The following is a 17476-nucleotide window of genomic DNA, read 5'->3' on the forward strand; positions in this document are numbered from 1 at the left end:
TACCATTCTTAAATGTGTTGGGATATTTAAACCTACCATTCTTAAATGTGTTGGGATATTTAAACCTACCATTCTTAAATGTGTTGGGATTTTTAAACCTACCATTCTTAAATGTGTTGGGATTTTTAAACCTACCATTCTTAAATGTGTTAGGATTTTTAAACCTACCATTCTTAAATGTGTTGGGATTCTTAAACCTACCATTCTAAAATGTGTCAGGATTTTAGAACTAATTAGAGAACCTTCACCACCACGAGGAAATTCCTTTTGGATTTTGTCAGAAGACTTTAATGGGTGAACTATGAATTAAGGTTTTTAGATTAGAAAATAACCCCAGCATGATAGGTTTAGTATGATTATAATGTTGTAACGAGAGAAGGTAAAAACCCTGCATAAGTTTGGACCTATTTTTCTTCAAATAAACTGATCCCATCTTTTGGATTGGGACAACTTAAAAGACATCTGCGCTCTCCTCTCCTGCTTCAAAGGTAAGATTGCACCCTGCCACACTCACACTTAGGTAGGGCTTCACCTCATTTGCTGATATTAAAATCCTTCGGGATCGCTAAAACAGATTTAAGAGAGTTGTCTGAATTGAAACAGCAGTTAATTGAACCTGGTTCTTCGGGGAGTTAATAGAGGTGAGATCTTGCTGACGTTGGTGGATCTGAGCTAAGCAGTAAACTTACATAGACTCAATAGAGGTTTCTCAATTCTTAAATGTCTCCTCCTCGACTCCCCTCCAATCCTCGATACTTAGTCCCGCCCAAAGGAGATGCGAGCGGAGGACTGAGGAGGGGAACCGAGGAGAGAGGAGGGGAAGCAGCAGGCGGTTAGAGAAATGAGAACTCCTCTCCTCTGAGCGGTCATTTTAAAGAGACGTCCATCAATGATGACAGGAGGCACAGCAGCCCTCTGTCTGATGGACAGATGTGTTCATGATGACTTATATATTTACTTTGATTCATTGACAGTACGGTATAATGAGACAATAACAGGCTACAGATGCGGACACACACACACACACATATATTTATATAAATATATACAATTTCAGAATCAAAGTATGAGAGCACTCTCATAATAACGTAACGCAATCAGAGACTGGATATATTCCCCCCCCCTCCCCTTGTAAAGTTGTATTTACAAGTATTAAAAGTAAGCAGAGGACACCAAACCAACTGAGACCCGTCTGTCCGCCGCATCTACACACTGTACAACACACACACCTACACAGTGTACCACACACACCTATAGCTCCTAAAGCATATAATCAGGCTACAGCCATTGTTTATTTTATTATGTGAAGCACTAAATGGTTTTAGAAAAATATTGACTCTTTGTTTGTAGATATCTACTGAACTAAAGCAAATAAAGAGAGTAGGCCTGTTATACTGAGTGATATATACTTTATTATACACACTGCTCTGCTTTCTGCACGGACCTCACAGCTGTTCTCTCTTTAAACATCGCAACGTGATGAAAGCAGTTTCTAAAATAATATCCAGGGGATGCATACTGTAAGTCCGGCCGTGCGTCACGCCTCCATCGTTCCCGGAAATGCATCCGCGGAGGAGCCGTGGAGGAACCATCAGTGTATCCTCGGTTATAGCTCCTACAGAGAGCTTCCTCGATGCTTGGTCCTCGATGTGCATTTAGAGAAATAGGATGTCCTTCAAAATGGAGCGCAGAAATTCATTTCCGGGTCACTACCGGAGGACCGAGGAGTCGAGGAGGGGAAATTTGAGAATTGAGAAACCTCTAATAACTTTGGTTGGGTCAATTAGTAGGTCTGAGTAATTTCCCGGAATAAATTATCAGCCCTCACCAACTCATACACAACTGATAAATATCATAAAGATACTGTAGCTTACCAACTCCAAAAAGTGTATTAAATGTAAATCTTCAAACATGCAGTATTCAACCCAATATCACGGCAAGACGTGAACATGTGACGATTTACCATGCTGGGAGACGTGAAGATGTCACGATTTCGTCCCTTCAAACGTGACAGTTACACGGTATTGTTAACCCATGTTAACCAGTGGAGAAATAACCGGAAATGCCAAGCAAATACTACCCCGACGTAATGATTTATTTTTTAATAGTTACACTCAATTACGCCAATTTTCTTGTTGCCCCAGCTGGTCGACACCTCTTTTAGCAGAAACAAAGGCACATTAATGTATTAAATCGATGTTAATCCATGCGTGTGGATATGGAATTAACGGACGTGATGTTGTGCGATTGAGTTTCCAGGCAACAGCTTCGGTTCATGTTAATTTACAAACTCTTCAACTACAACCGTAGTTATATTTAAAAACACGTTAGAAGGCCTCACAAAATACTTTAATGCAAATTAAAATGTAAATGTGAAGGAATGTGTGTATAACAAAATACATCGGTGATAAACGAAACCGGAAACAGACGTAGGCAAGATCCTCAGCTCGATGATTGGATGGTTTAGCCGCAATGCATGCTGGGATTTGGTGTTTATGTGATGTGAAATCTGAAAACGTTTTTTAAAAATAAATTAATACTTTATTCCGAATGTGCTTGCTTTTCTCTTTGAAAGTCATCATATAACGGCATTGTAATACACGGTTCGGCTACATTAAGTATTACATATTCGCCGTAATTCTCTATTTATAGAGCCCTGCTGAGAAGACTTCTAGACAAACAGGAGAACTGCCGCCAAAACTGAAAACGTGACGTGGATCATAAATATATAAGCAATTAAACAACATCTTCCATTTATTTTCACACAATACGTCTCCTTGCAGTATCAACACTAATTCGGCTGACTTTTATATTTGATCCAATTGGTAGATAGGCTGTATTTACACCATAACGGTGCAGAGCTGATAGAAAGGGACACCTGGTGGTTAAAGCACATTATTGAATTGTATTATTATATTATTAGATATTAATAGGATCCCTATAAAGTATATTCATTACTCGTTATTCTCTACTAATAGTTAATTAAAGACTGTATATAATAACTAGTTTGCACACCCCTTTCAAGATTTTAAGATTTTCTAAGCTATGGTTTATTGACATATCATATTATACACACCTACGGTGTAGTTATGCAATGAATGAAAAACTTGTGTCGCAGGTTCCTCAACAGTGCATTACAAGACATCTATCAATATGTGTGTATACCTCCACCATTAAACTGTCATTCTGCACATTTCTTATACTATCTACATACATCTTATAAGAGTATAATACATATGTATAATATCAGTGTAATAATAAACAAATAATAAACAAATAAGTACTTAAACATAGTTAACATTGCAGGAAAGCAATATATTAGACGTTAAGTACTTTGTCAGGCTTAATATTTATCTGGAGATACAAATGTCACTGTGTGTGCTGTGTGCTCTGCATGTGTGACCATTAAAGAGGGTTTCATCCCTCCATATTCTTCTTCCATACCCCCAAAGCTTTTTTCTTATTCAAAAGAAGACCTTAACCTAAAGTACTCTTTAATGTTTAAATTAAGCCTTATTAGTTTGTCTGTTTTGCACATCCTCCTATTAATATCTAATAATATAATAATACAATTCAATAACGTGCTTTAACCACCAGGTGTCCCTTTCTATCAGCTCTGCACCGTTATGGTGTAAATACAGCCTATCTACCAATTGGATCAAATATAAAAGTCAGCCGAATTAGTGTTGATACTGCGAGGAGACGTATTGTGTGAAAATAAATGGAAGATGTTGTTTAATTTCTTATATATTTATGATCTACGTCACGTTTTCAGTTTTCAGTTCCTCATGTTTGTCTAGAAGTCTTCTCAGCAGGTCTCTATAAATAGAGAACTACGGCAGATATGTAACATTTAATGCAGCCGAACCTTGTATTACAATGCCGTTATATGATGACTTTCAAAGAGAAAAGCAAGCACACTCGGAATAAAGTATTATTTTATTTTTAAAAAACGTTTTCAGATTTCACATCACATAAACACCAAATTCCAGCATGCATTGCGGCTAAACCATCCAATCATCGAGCTGAGGATCTTGCCTACGTCTGTTTCCGGTTTCGTTTATCACCGATGTATTTTGTTGTACACACATTCCTTCACATTTACATTTTAATTTGCATTAAAGTATTTTGTGAGGCCTTCTAACGTGTTTTTAAATATAACTACGGTTGTAGTTGAGGAGTTTGTAAACTAACATGAACCGAAGCTGTTGCCTGGCAACTCAATCGCACAACGTCACATCCATTAATTCCACATCCACACGCATGGATTAACATTGATTTAATACATTAATGTAGCCTTTGTTTCTGCTAAAAGAGGTGTCGACCAGCTGGGGCAACAAGAAAATTGGCGTAATCGAGTGTGACTATTACAAAATAAATCATTATTATATTAATATTGACAATAACAACCGACCGTCGGGGTAGCATTTGCTTGGCATTTCCGGTTATTTCTCCACTGGTTAACATGGGTTAACAATACCGTGTAACTGTCACGTTTGAAGGGACGAAATCGTGACATTTTCACATCTCCCAGCATGGTAAATCGTCACATGTTCACGTCTTGCCGTGATATCGGGTTGGCAGTATACCCCAGAGGTTGTTTAAAATTGCATTAACCAACATCTCTAGAGGTATCAGTATGAGTTGGGATGTTGTACTTCAATTACATGACGGCTAACTGGCATTGTGCCAGGGAAATAGACTGGCTTCTATTATTTATATCAAGCAATATCCCTTTGTGAGTCTTAACTTGAGGTTTCTTTCTTTCAAATGTTTCCTTTCTTCCTTTGATTTTGATCAAATATTTAGAGGCTGAGCCAGACACATGTGATTATGGGCTGCATGGATTGATCGACTTCTAGCAATGGTTTCCTTAATATATCCATCAGAAAGAGAAGGATGCACAGTTGATTTTAAGACTGCAAGAAAGCAGGCATCAATCCTCTACTGCATTGTAATCAACCTACTGTGTAGAAGCTCTGACGTTATCATATGGTTTATTATACTGTATCTTGATATTTCAGCCACTGAACGGCAGCAGCACTAAAAGATGGGCAATAATCATTGGTTTGGATGTGCACATGGTATATTTAATTGAATTCCCTTCAGAATGTAAAATAAACAAAAGAGTAACTGTTAACTATTAAATTCAACTTTATATTTGTAAGAGCAATATTATATTGTTCATTTTTTAAAAAGCTACTTTGGCAGTTAATCGAATCATGGCTGATGTGTGTTCTCTTGCTTTAACTGACTTTTTATAATGACACTTAAAATTACATTTAAATTACATCTTACAACATCTAAAATGGCTCTCCTGTCAAGTTTGAATGATTTTCTGCAGAAAATCCACTGTCACTCATGCTCTTTGACTGGTATTAGTCTCAGCCCTGAAACATTGTCTGAAGCTCCACTTCTCATAGAATCTCCTCCCTGTGTCTGCACTAGCTAGCAGATACTAAATATATTCTGAGATTCCCACATGCAAAATGTTTGTGTTGTTGGCCTGATTTTTTAATTAAATAATTCAATGCTTTTGAAGGATCTGCAGAAAAGTCCTAGTCTAGCTCAGTCAGAGTGTGTGCCCTTGTGTTTCTGCTATGGCTGCTCAGTATTACCCTGACCATGAGCTCCACAGAGGGCTATGGGTGCTCAGTATTACCCTGACCATGAGCTCCAGAGGCCTGTGGGTGTGAGCAGTACCTGGGCAGACTCTGTGCTGCTCTGGGCCGTGATGGAGATGTACGGCTTGGAGGCTGTGGAGCAGGTGGACGTCCGGGGGGGCACTGGTGGAGGGGTCTTCTTATAGGTGGTGATGCAAGATGAAACTACACAGAAAGAGAAAGAGGAGAGAAGTAGATTAGTAGATTATTTCACAATGCTATCATTTACAAACTCTGCACCCAACTGAACATCCGAGGCCGAACTCCTCCTACAGTATGAGCTCCACATCCTGTTTTTTCTAAATCCACAATAATCAATCAATGTTTATTTATATAGCCCAATATCACAAATGTTACATTTGTCTCAGTGGACTTCACAGTTTGTACAGAATATCAGTATGACAATACGACACCCTCTGTCCTTAGACCCTCACATCGTACAAGGAAAAACTTCCAGAGAAAACCCACAGTTTAAAGGGAAAAATGGGAGAAACCTCAGGGAGAGCAACAGAGGAGGGATCTCTCTCCCAGGATGGACAGACGTGCAATAGATGCCGTGTGTAATTTGAAAAGATAATACATTTGCAACATAGGTAGTCCAAATGTTTGGAAGTGCGTGTGTGTATAATAGGAAGATGAATCCACGAGGAAATTCATCCAGGACTTATGATCCAGGACCACAGCCACGACTCAAGATCCAGGACTCGCGATCCATGACACAGGACCACAGGATCATCCATGACTCCGGATCTCGGCGTATATAGACACCAAAAAGAAAGAAATTTGGGGAAGCTGGGTTAATCGGAACATGAGAGTACACAGGTATAGACAGAGAGAAGGAAGAAGTAAGATGTCCCACGACAAACTAAGCCTATATCAGCAAAACTAGGGGCTGAATCTAATCAGCCCTAACTATAAGCTTTATCAAAAAGGAAGGTCTTAAGCGCACTCTTAAAAATGGATAGGGTGTCTGCCGCCCGAACACAAACTGGAAGCTGATTCCACAAAAGTGGAGCTTGATAAGAAAAGGTTCTGGCTCCCATTGTACTTTTAGAGACTCTAGGAACAACCAACAACCCTGCATTCTTGGAACGCAATGCCCTAGTAGGACAGTAGGGTTTAATGATTTCTTTAAGGTAAGATGGCGCCTGCCCATTAAGGGCTTTGTAGGCGAGAAGAAGAATTTTAAATTCTATCCTGTGTTCTATAGGGAGCCAGTGTAAGGCAGCCAGAACAGGAGTAATGTGGTCCCTTTTCCTAACTCTGGTTAGTACACGAGCTGCAGCATTTTGAATCAGCTGAAGCGACTTGACTGACTTCGTGGTACACCCTGATAATAAGGAGTTACAATAATCCAGCCTTGAAGTAACAAATGCATGGACTAGTTTCTCTGCATCGTTTTGAGGCAAGATATGCCTGATTTTTGCAATGTTACGTAGATGGAAGTAGGCGGTCCTTGAAATTGATTTTATGTGGGTGTTAAAGGATAAATCCTGATCAAATATAACACCAAGATTCCTTACAGTCTCACTGGAAGCTAAATTAATGCCATCCATAGTTAGTATATCTTTAGATAATTTGTTTCGCAGATTCTTCGGGCCAAGTACAATAACTTCAGTTTTGGTCGTGTTTAACATAAAAAAATGTAAGGTCATCCACGTTTTTAAGTCCTTGAGGCAGTCTTGAATTTTATTTAGATGACTAATTTCATCAGGCTTGATTGATAAATATTGTTGAGTATCATCCGCATAACAATGAAAGTTTACAGAATGATTCCTTATAATATTGCCTAACGGAAGCATATATAGTGTGAACAAAATAGGTCTAAGCACTGAGCCCTGTGGCACTCCATGGCTAACTTTGGTTTGCATGGAAGATTCATCGTTGACACGTACAAACTGAGAGCATTCAGATAGATAGGACCTAAACCAGCCTAAAGCAGTTCCCTGTATGCCAACTAAGTGCTCTAGTCTTTGCAATAGGATATCATGGTTGATAGTATCAAATGCAGCACTAAGATCGAGCAAGACAAGAATAGACACAAGTCCCTTGTCTGAGGCTATTAGAATGTCCTTTGTGACTTTAACCAGAGCTGTCTCTGTGCTATGTGGTGTTCTAAAGCCAGACTGAAAATCTTCAAATAAATCATAGTTTTTTAAGTAATCACAGAGCTGTTTTGCGACTGCTTTCTCAAGAACTTTTGAGAGGAACGGATTAGATTAGAAATAGGTCTATAGTTGGCTAAAACCTCTGGATCGAGGTTGTGCTTTTTAAGAAGCGGTTTTATCACTGCTACTTTGAATGATTGTGGAACATAGCCTGATAATAAAGACATATTCATAATATTTAATAAAGAAGTGCTAATTAATGGAAAAACTTCTTATAACAGCTTAGTTGGAATCGGGTCTAAGATACACGTTGATGGTTTAGAAGAAAGAATCATTGAATTTAATTGTTCAAGGTTTATGGCTGAAAAGCATTCTAGTTTACTATCTAGTGTAATATTAGAACTTACGTTTCCGGGAGCTGTCGATAACACTATACTGGTCAAAGGCAGGAGGTCATTGATTTTGTTTCTAAGAGCAACAATTTTATCGTTAAAAAAGCACATAAAATCATTACTACTGAGTGCTATGGGAATAGAAGGCTCAATGGAGCTGTGGCTCTCTGTCAGCCTGGCTACAGTGCTGAAAAGAAATCTTTCATTATTCTTATTCTCATCTATTAATGAAGAGTAGTAGGCTGCTCTCGCTTTACGCAGTGCTTTCTTATATTCATTGAGAGTAATATGCCAAATTAAACGAGATTCTTCAAGTTTAGTGGAACGCCATATCCTTTAAGTTGTCTCGACTTTTGCTTTATTTTGTGGGTTTCGGCCTTATGCCATGGATCTAATCTATGTTGTTTTATTTTCTTCTTTTTCAAAGGAGCAACAGAGTCTAATTTTATTTGCAGCGCATCTGTAGCACTATCAACAACATGATCAATTTGGGGTGGTGTACATTTTGTATAAGTTTCCTCCCTTACATGCAGACATGCTATCGAGTTAAGTATTGGTGGAATCTCTTCCTTAAATTTGGCTATAGCACTAACAGTTTCTGCTGCAGGAGCTTTTGACTAATGCTTTGTAGTCTAGTAACAGTACTTCAAAAGTTACTAAAAAATGGTCGGATAAAGCAGGATTATGCGGTTAGACTAATAGTTGCTCAATTTCAATACCATAAGTCAGAACAAGGTCGAGAGTGTGATTATAGCAGTGGGTTGCTTTATTTACACTCTGACAGAAACCAACAGAATCTAATATAGAGTTAAATGCAACAGTAAGGCTATTTTTATCATCGTCAACATGAATATTAAAGTCACCTACAATAATTACTTTATCTGTTTTAAGTACCAAAGTTGATAAAAACTCAGAGAATTCTGATAAGAATTCTGAATAAGGACCTGGTGCACGGTACACTGTAACAAATAAGATTGGCTGCAAAGTTTTCCAGGTCGGATGCGTAAGACTAAAAACGAGGCTTTCAAAGGAGGTATAATTTAATTTTTGTTTAGTATTGATAAGTAAACTTGAGTCAAATAAGTAAATAAGGTCAAGTATTATTTTACAGAAGCCATGTACTGTAACTGCAACTGTACTGTAAACGTTGTAAACAGAATAATAGAATGGTGCAGTGATGACATATTGTTGTAGGTGATGAGGTTAGCATGCAAAGGCTCCCTCGACAAAATGCAATAGGATTCTTCCATAGACAATGCAGAAAACAAATCTGTGGCAAACACATTATAACTACACATATTAACACCGCTTTTATAATACTTGTAAGTAGGGGTGCACCGAATGGGAAATTCTTGGCCGAAACCGATACCAAAAATAGGAAACAGTAGGCCGAAAACCGAATGCCGAAAGTCCGAAAAGGATTAATAGAAATATATATATATATATAATGTATACATTTTGTTACCAATGTTGTTCAGCTGCCTGATTATGGAAAAATAAATGATTAGGGCAAAACTTAACTTAAATAATAATCACTATTATGGGTCCATAAAACATTTATTCAGCACTTTTGAATGCATACAGTACATTAATTCCAAGTCAAGTGCATTCTCTTTTCTCTGTAGGATAACTACAACAAAGTGCATTCAGAACAAAGCCAAGGTGCTTTAAAACTGCATAAACATCTAGGCCAGTAGGCCTACAACAAAATAGTGTAAATAAAGACTGTAACAGCCAGGCCTTCAACAACAACAAATGCACCTATAAGTGCATGCATACAAATGTGCAAACTGGATAAATCCACATGAATGTAACTATTTACAAATGAAATTACAATTGAATTTCAAGAATCTGTAAATAAGGCTGTCTGTCCTCATAAGCAAAGTAGTAAACATTGTATAAAGATACATAAAGTGAAAACTGGACACAAAATCCACAATCAATTACAAATTAAATTACAATTTCAAGAATCTGCAAATAAGGTGGTCTGTCCTCATGAGCAATGTAAACAACATTGTATCATTTAGATACCGAAAGTACAATATATTGAACACTGTGCTGCTGTCATTTCCCCCTAATGATAACCTGAGATGGTGAATTATTACTCACAATGAAAATTGTTCAGGAAATTGGGTATAGAGTAGACATGTAGAACTAGATAAGCTTATGATAAGCCAGCCTTGTCTACTTATTAAGGAAAAGTGGGAGGTTCTTTTTAATGACCATTAGCTTCTCTGCTTTATCAGCCATAAGTCTGTTCCTCTTCTCATCAAGCACATGAGAGGTAGCGCTGAACATTCTCTCGCTGTCAGTGCTTGTGATTTGATCTTACTCCGCATATTTGTCCGGGTGTTTTGATTTCAAGTGGTGGAGTAATCCCGAAGTGGTGAAAGTCTTTGCAGGTACACCCCCTCGAGAAATGTCAGCTGAACACGTTTTACAAATCGCAATCCGCGCCTCTTTCTCTGATATTTTGAAATATCTCCAAGCGGCAGACATGTTGGCTGTGAGCCAGCCGCGAGCATGGTCGCGCGCCGTGCTTGTCGCCGCGGTTTGATTACGTCATCACAACAACACGTTAGCTTACCAACGTAACCCTGTTCTCTGACATTCGGTGATATTTTTTCGGTGCTAGAACCCTTTCGGCCGAAAGCCGAGAGGGCCTTTTTAACCATTTTCGGCCGATAATTTTCGGCGGCCGAATATTCGGTGCATCCCTACTTGTAAGTTCCTTGCCAGCTCATGTTGGGCTACCACGGTCATTTGGCTTCATGTCACCACCGCTAAGCTAAAGGACGCCAATGTTTTCCCGATGTTGTTTAGTAGTCTCATTTAGTCATGTGTTAGCAACCCCTTTTTTTCTTTTTTTGGACATACACCAGTTGGGTATTTGCTGACGTATTTATCTCGTAGAACAAAACGTGAAGATCTCTTCAGCTTGTGTTAACCACAGACATTATTTCAAGCTTTAAAATAATAAGTACTTAAATGCTTACTGATTTCAGGTTTTAGGACTCATTGCTGCACCACTCGATTGGATCTGACTCCAGCCACATTGTCATTTTTATTTCCTAGTTTCCGTTTTAACAAGGTGATGTTCTGGAAAATCTAAACATTTTAACAAAGCCTGTTCCTTAGTTCAAAAACATTATTTGAAGAGAAATATATGTATTGATCATGAACCCATGTCAAAAATATTCATATACAATGAAATGCTGATTGTGTGATTATTTATAAAATGCAAAAATACTGCAGAGTGTGACTGTGTTGATTTATCTGAATGAAAGATTAAGAGAAATGGGAGACAGGTTCATCCAACTGTAGAATGCTATATAACATGGGATACCACAGTGAGTGTTGTTGGAAATACATATTTAAAAAGCATTTGAAATACAGTTCCAGAACATTCATTTTAGTGTGGTTAGTGTAAGTAAACACTTGTTTATCAGAAGCAAATCTGAGTGTGACTAGGGCTGCCAAATAGTAAATTGATTCAACTAATTGATACGTGTGTCAAGTTAGCTAAGTGTTGTTTAAGTTGAGGACAGTTGTTCAACCTATAAAGTACCACACTTTAACATTGAAGACAGCAGTCATACGCTGTCTCATATATGAGAGCAACCTATCAGGGTACTGTCCCTCAATGTCATGGCCCCGCCCCTTTTAGGGTGAATATTTATACACTGTCATTTGACTGGCCGTAAATACAGAAAGTTCGGAATTGTTCGGCCATCATATGAAAAAAATATTAAAACCGTGCAAGAGGCCGATTAAGAGGGTCAGATAAATGTTATTGGAGATTGATGATCGGTGAAGTTTTATGGTTTAATTTAAATCAAGAGGATCAATATCCTGTCAGTCTGCCGATGGACGAGTGGCATGCAGCAGCTAACACTCAAACTGGTATTTCCTTGGCTTGTCAGTGTTTAATATTTCAACGCAGCACATACTGTATATTAACTACTTTCAACCTTACAACTGTTAACTTTGACGAGTGACATTAGCATCATTAGCGTTATAGTTCAGTTCAGTGTTTCCCACAGTGGTTCATGTACTCACTGACCGGTTCCCATTGATAACACTGTGTCTTCCTCTCTGTGAGGGCCTGAAGCCACATTTATTTGACCGTCTTTTTGTCAAAGTAAAAATAAATGAAATCTTAAAGTTGGATCTATTTTGTTGTTTGACGTGCAATATCCAGCGCTGCAGCTTTTATTCATGATTTTTTTTTTTTCTCGAAATTCTTTATTTTCACCAGAAAGTGGGCGGGGCCTTTATTTCACCAGGCAGTGACGTAGCGCTTTTCTCATCTATTCGAACAATAACACTTTTTTTGATGGTTAACATCTTTCCCTTATTAACCCAGCGGTTATAAAACTGTGGGGCGGAGGTACCGCAGGGGTGGGCGCGTGAAGCGCAACTGGTTGCTCGAAAAATCTACAAAAGTTTTTAACACACAATCCGTAATAACATATAGAATTATAGTTAGATCTTTATGTCTTGTTATTAATTATAAAGAACATGTCATGTTTTTACAATTACAGTACATTATTCCCACCAATCTAGGTGGGAACTGGGTTGGGGGGCTCGAAAATATTTCTAATTGCCCAAGGGGGGCCTGACTGAAAACGTTTGGGTTTAGCCTTAACCTAAGAGTAAAAAGTGCTTCCAGAAGTCACTTTGGTAACGGTCATGTTAATCATGTCAATCGTTTGGCAAGCACTCGTAAAAATGTATGCTCTTTGAAGATCAGAAAACGCTTATAGGTCACTTCCAGATGGCAATAATCTGTGTATTGGTTTCGGTTGGAAGAGTTAAGTTAAGCTTTACGTTCAATTATTGTGACTAGCACCTGACAATGTTTTCAAGAGATTAAAACTACACTTTATGCATTTTAAGCTAAAGTGTAATGGATGAAGGGTAACTCCACTGACTCCATACATCAAAGTGTGTTTCCAGGTGTTGGAGAGTGATGGTGCATGGAGGAAGAACGTTGTGTAAGCCTTCTGTCTCCAGAGAGCTGCGTGGGCTGAAGACTACAAGTTTAACTTAACACAAAAAATAAGAAGTCAATCTTTGAACTGCCCAAACAGTAATCTGATTGTCGGTGGCTTCAACCTTTCACAAAGGGAGGCATGAGGCGGAGGTAATCCAAAGCACCAAACCAGTGATTATCAAGTTCTGATCTCATCAGTTCATTTATTTAGTTACTTGACTCTGTTAACTGCAGTACTTAATGCACTCTTGAAAAATAATAATCTAGAAATGATTGAACCGTTACATGCCCTAATTCACAGAAAATTTGAGGTCTGCTTCAATTTTCAGTTCTTTTGAATCAGGACCGAGAACATGTGCCTTTTATTAAATTCAATGTGGGAGGAATTATTCGTATGCACTGTACTGTAGTTTTAATTCTGTCTTATTCTATTTTAGCCTTAATCCTCTTTATATGTGTATATTTCATTTTCTACGGATGAATGTTGGCAGCTGTGGAATGGTGAGAGGACCTTGAGTTTTTGTAAAAGGAAAGATTACATGAGCCTCGTTGGATCACCTTTGGATGACGCTCGAGGTTACTACACCACCATTACACCATTTTCTGCTTCCATGCCACAGTGTAACACAGCAATTTATTTCATCCATATCCGCATTGTTAGACAATCTGTAGCCAAGCTTCTTATTCAGCCAGTGGCTCCAGATAATCCAAATATAGATGTGAAATGACATTATTCATGCTTGTGTGTTCATAAATAACATGCAGCCTGAGGGGCAGATAAACCACCGCGTTAGCGCCGCTGATATGTATCAATGCACAGCTGGAAATAAACAGAAAAAACAACACAGCCACATAGCAACAAAACACGGCCTCTCGTCCTCTTTCATACACACATATTGACCCCTTTAACAGTTACTACTGGAGAGAGCAAATGTTAAAACTGAGAAATCTCCATGGGTCATAAGCTAGCTCTCTACAGCAGTACACTGTACTCCTACATCTTCTTCAACGCTAGTACGACTCCAAGGGTGGTAATGTCGGTCAGTTCACCTGCAAAATATATTTTCTTTCTTTCTTTTTGATTTTGTATTTCACTTTTATCTTTGTTTTTCTTGTTTTCTTTGTGGTGATTAATCAATGCTGTATGTAAAAATAGGAGTTTTTATTCGGAAAAAGTGCATCTGTTCAATGAAAAAAGCTAATAAATAAAAAGTAAAACAATAAATAAATGTAAAATGACGGTTAATCTACAACTGAAAATCGGTCAGAGTTTATAATTTAGATTGCCATGAAAACCACTCATGGAGCCGAGAAGATGATCTAAATGACCGGATCATCTGACTTTTCATCAAAGTCAGCAAATGGACAGTTCAAATAAAGAAATCTCAACATCATTGGGCAATATTCAATCATGCCCTCAAGATAAGTTGTCATAACTTGATGACCTTTCTTTTAGCGCTTTCTTCTGGTCAAAATTACATTTACCTGATCTAAATCTGCTTACAATAAGTGCAATTAACCATAAAGATACAAACACAGAACAACAAGATACATCCAGATATAGAGGATTCAAATTAGCCAACCAAAGTGCTGATCCATTAGTTTAAAATGGGCTAAACCGTTGAAGGAGGAATGTTGTTTTGTTTTGTGTTAGGTTTAATATCCAAGGGGCGGGCAAGTTTTCACTCTGCGACAGTAGATGTGTAGACTTTCTGCTGTCCTGATATCAATGGGGAGCTCGTTCCACCATTTTGGAGCCAGGATAGCAAACCGGTATGTTTTAGCTGAGAGAGTAGTGAGCCGATTAGCCAACGCAGAGCGAAGTGCACATACTGGAGTGTAAGATGTATCTATTGATGAAGGGCCTGAGGCCTGTACTACGAAGCTGGATTTTCGCATAGCGAGGTAATTTCAGGATAAACTCTCGGTTTCCGGTCCTACGACGCTGGTTCTCTTCTTACCGGAGTAGATCTCCACGGTAACTTATGCTGAACGGCAAACCTGCTACGGAGCAGGTTTGGTTCCAGATAAGAGATCAACTCAGTGAAAGCACTGCCTGCTGACCAATCAAAACTCTGTGTGCAGAGTTTAAAGCTATCAAGTCATATTACAGGATAAAGGAAATACAGAAAAACTGCCGTTGCAGGAAAGACGGCCGACAAAAATCAACTGAATGTGTGAACGTGAAAATGAATATAACCTCCCATCTTCAGAGCAATCTGACTATTATGACATTAGCGTTAAGAAAGCTTACTTAAATATCTGCCAAAACATAAGTAACCGGATCAAAGTAACATCACGTACAGTCCGCGGCACTGTGAGTGCAGACGTTGATGTGTCCCATTATCATTCATATCACATGATATCACATCATAATGTATCATACTGTATATTTCCTTATCTGAGTCAGCTGAGCCGTATATGGCCGTGCAACACTCAGTGTTACATACTGTATGCAGGAGTATTATTTTAAGCAACACATTAAGTTGAAGAAACACTCGAGTCAAATGAAGTTAAAGTCAGATTCACTCGTGTCTTAGACGGGGCAGTGATATCATAAACCTGTTAATGTACGCATTCTACACTTTTTTTTTACCAGCTGTTCTGTATTCATCTTGCATGTGCAGCTATGTGGCTTTTATCCTGGATAAAGTGTTTAAGTCATGGATGTTTAAAGTTTAACTTCTTCATATTTCTCTAATATTATAGTTTTCTTTTCATTCAGGAAGTATGACGCTGCGCTGTCAGTACGCTTGTCCATCTTTGTGATTGGTCAAATGTTGCTAACCCCGCCCCTTTCATGTGAATGCGCACTCAGCCGGACAGAGAAACCCTGGCTTGAGTTACCGAGTTGATAACGAGCATCGTAGGACCGCTTAGCAAGATCGCGTTTGTTTTGGGTTAGTTAAGCCGGGTAACTCAAACATATCTAGGGTATTTTGAACTGGATTCGTAGTACAGGCCTCTTGTCCAATCACAGCATGATAGAACAGCACCAGCCTCGACTATGTATCGTGTTTTGTGCTTATTAGCAAGTGTTAGCATGCTAACACCCTCTCCGAAGTTGAAGTGGAACATGTAAAATATCATTTTGTAAATTCAATGTTTAAGAGTTATAATATGAATAAGAACATGGATCATTTATTTACAGTGAAGTATTGTTTATACTTTCTAAATGTTAATATCACATGGTTTTTCTGTCTATAAGTGTCTAATGTATTTTCATGTGGAGCACAGGAAGAGTAGCTCTCTATCTCTATGTTATAGTCTGCTCCATCATTCACCAGTAGTTTTCCATTCACCTGTCTCACCTGCTTTCCACACCCACTCGTTAGCTCACTCTCTTTCTCTTCTGCACCCATTAGCTTCTGCCAGTATTTAAACCCGCACCCTACACATAGTGATGGCAAAATGAAGCTTTGAATGAAGCGTCGAACCACTTGGACAATTGTGTCGGAAATAGGTTCATTTCTCGAAGCTTCAGTTACAGCGACCTCTCCTGGCGAAGTGCAAGGCTGCAGTGGGTTTAACGTATCTTTGCCTTGAAAAATATTCGAGACACACACACACACACACAGACACACACACACACACACACACTAAGACTGAATATCATGTTCTATTTGCAATTAAAGATTGATAATAGTGTGTATTGGGTTATTGAGAAGAGACTAGAGAGTGCTTGACATTTTTTTGGGCGGAGACGGCCTTTTATCAGTTATTAAAGTATTAAAGTTGAAAAGCAATGATTAAAAGTTTAACTATTCCGAGCTTTGAACCAGCTGCGCGGAGGATATCGCCGCATCCTAGCCGCCGGCTCTATCCACTGGGCTATCAATTCCTTAGACCATCGAAGTGTTTTTATATTACTGATTGTCTTTTTGTTCAGAACTTCTCCACATTTCGAAGTGTTTCACGAGCCAGAACGATCTATTTTTCTTCCTGGCTTGCTATAATGATCCAATGCAATGCCAACAACAACTCAACAGCAACAATGCAAACTCCGACAACAACCCACTCATTGCGCATTGTTTAGAGAGGTTATAAAGTGTTGAAGCGCTCAAATTTGAAACTGTCACCTGTCAGAATCGAGACGAGGCAGTGCATTGAATCACCTGATTGGACGGCGAACCAGTGAGTTAATTCATTCAGGAAATGAAGCAGTTGCTGGTTCGGACGTCACATGTCACGTGATTTGAAGCAGTTGCTGCTTCGGACGTCACATGTCACGTGATTTGAAGCAAGCTTCGAAGCACTGCTTCTATGGAATAGGAAGTCCAGGGTTGAAGCTCCGTTCGAAGCTTCAGTGTCAAACTG

The 17476-nt window shown here is 38.7% G+C and overlaps 1 protein-coding gene across 2 annotated transcripts in view; it reads right to left on the bottom strand.

The window, feature by feature from the left end:
- The window catches only part of LOC307020585 (disks large-associated protein 1-like), a 261124-nt gene that overhangs the window by 27659 nt on the left and 215989 nt on the right, over positions 1-17476 (bottom strand). For both annotated transcript variants that reach the window (XM_079652039.1, XM_079652040.1), the window contains exon 7: positions 5704-5828. In XM_079652039.1, the coding sequence (XP_079508165.1) occupies positions 5704-5828 (125 nt within the window). The remainder of the gene's footprint in view (positions 1-5703; positions 5829-17476) is intronic.

This window comes from Notothenia rossii (assembly GCF_949606895.1).
Source record: "Notothenia rossii genome assembly, chromosome: 9".
Classification (NCBI taxonomy): Eukaryota; Metazoa; Chordata; class Actinopteri; order Perciformes; family Nototheniidae; genus Notothenia; species Notothenia rossii.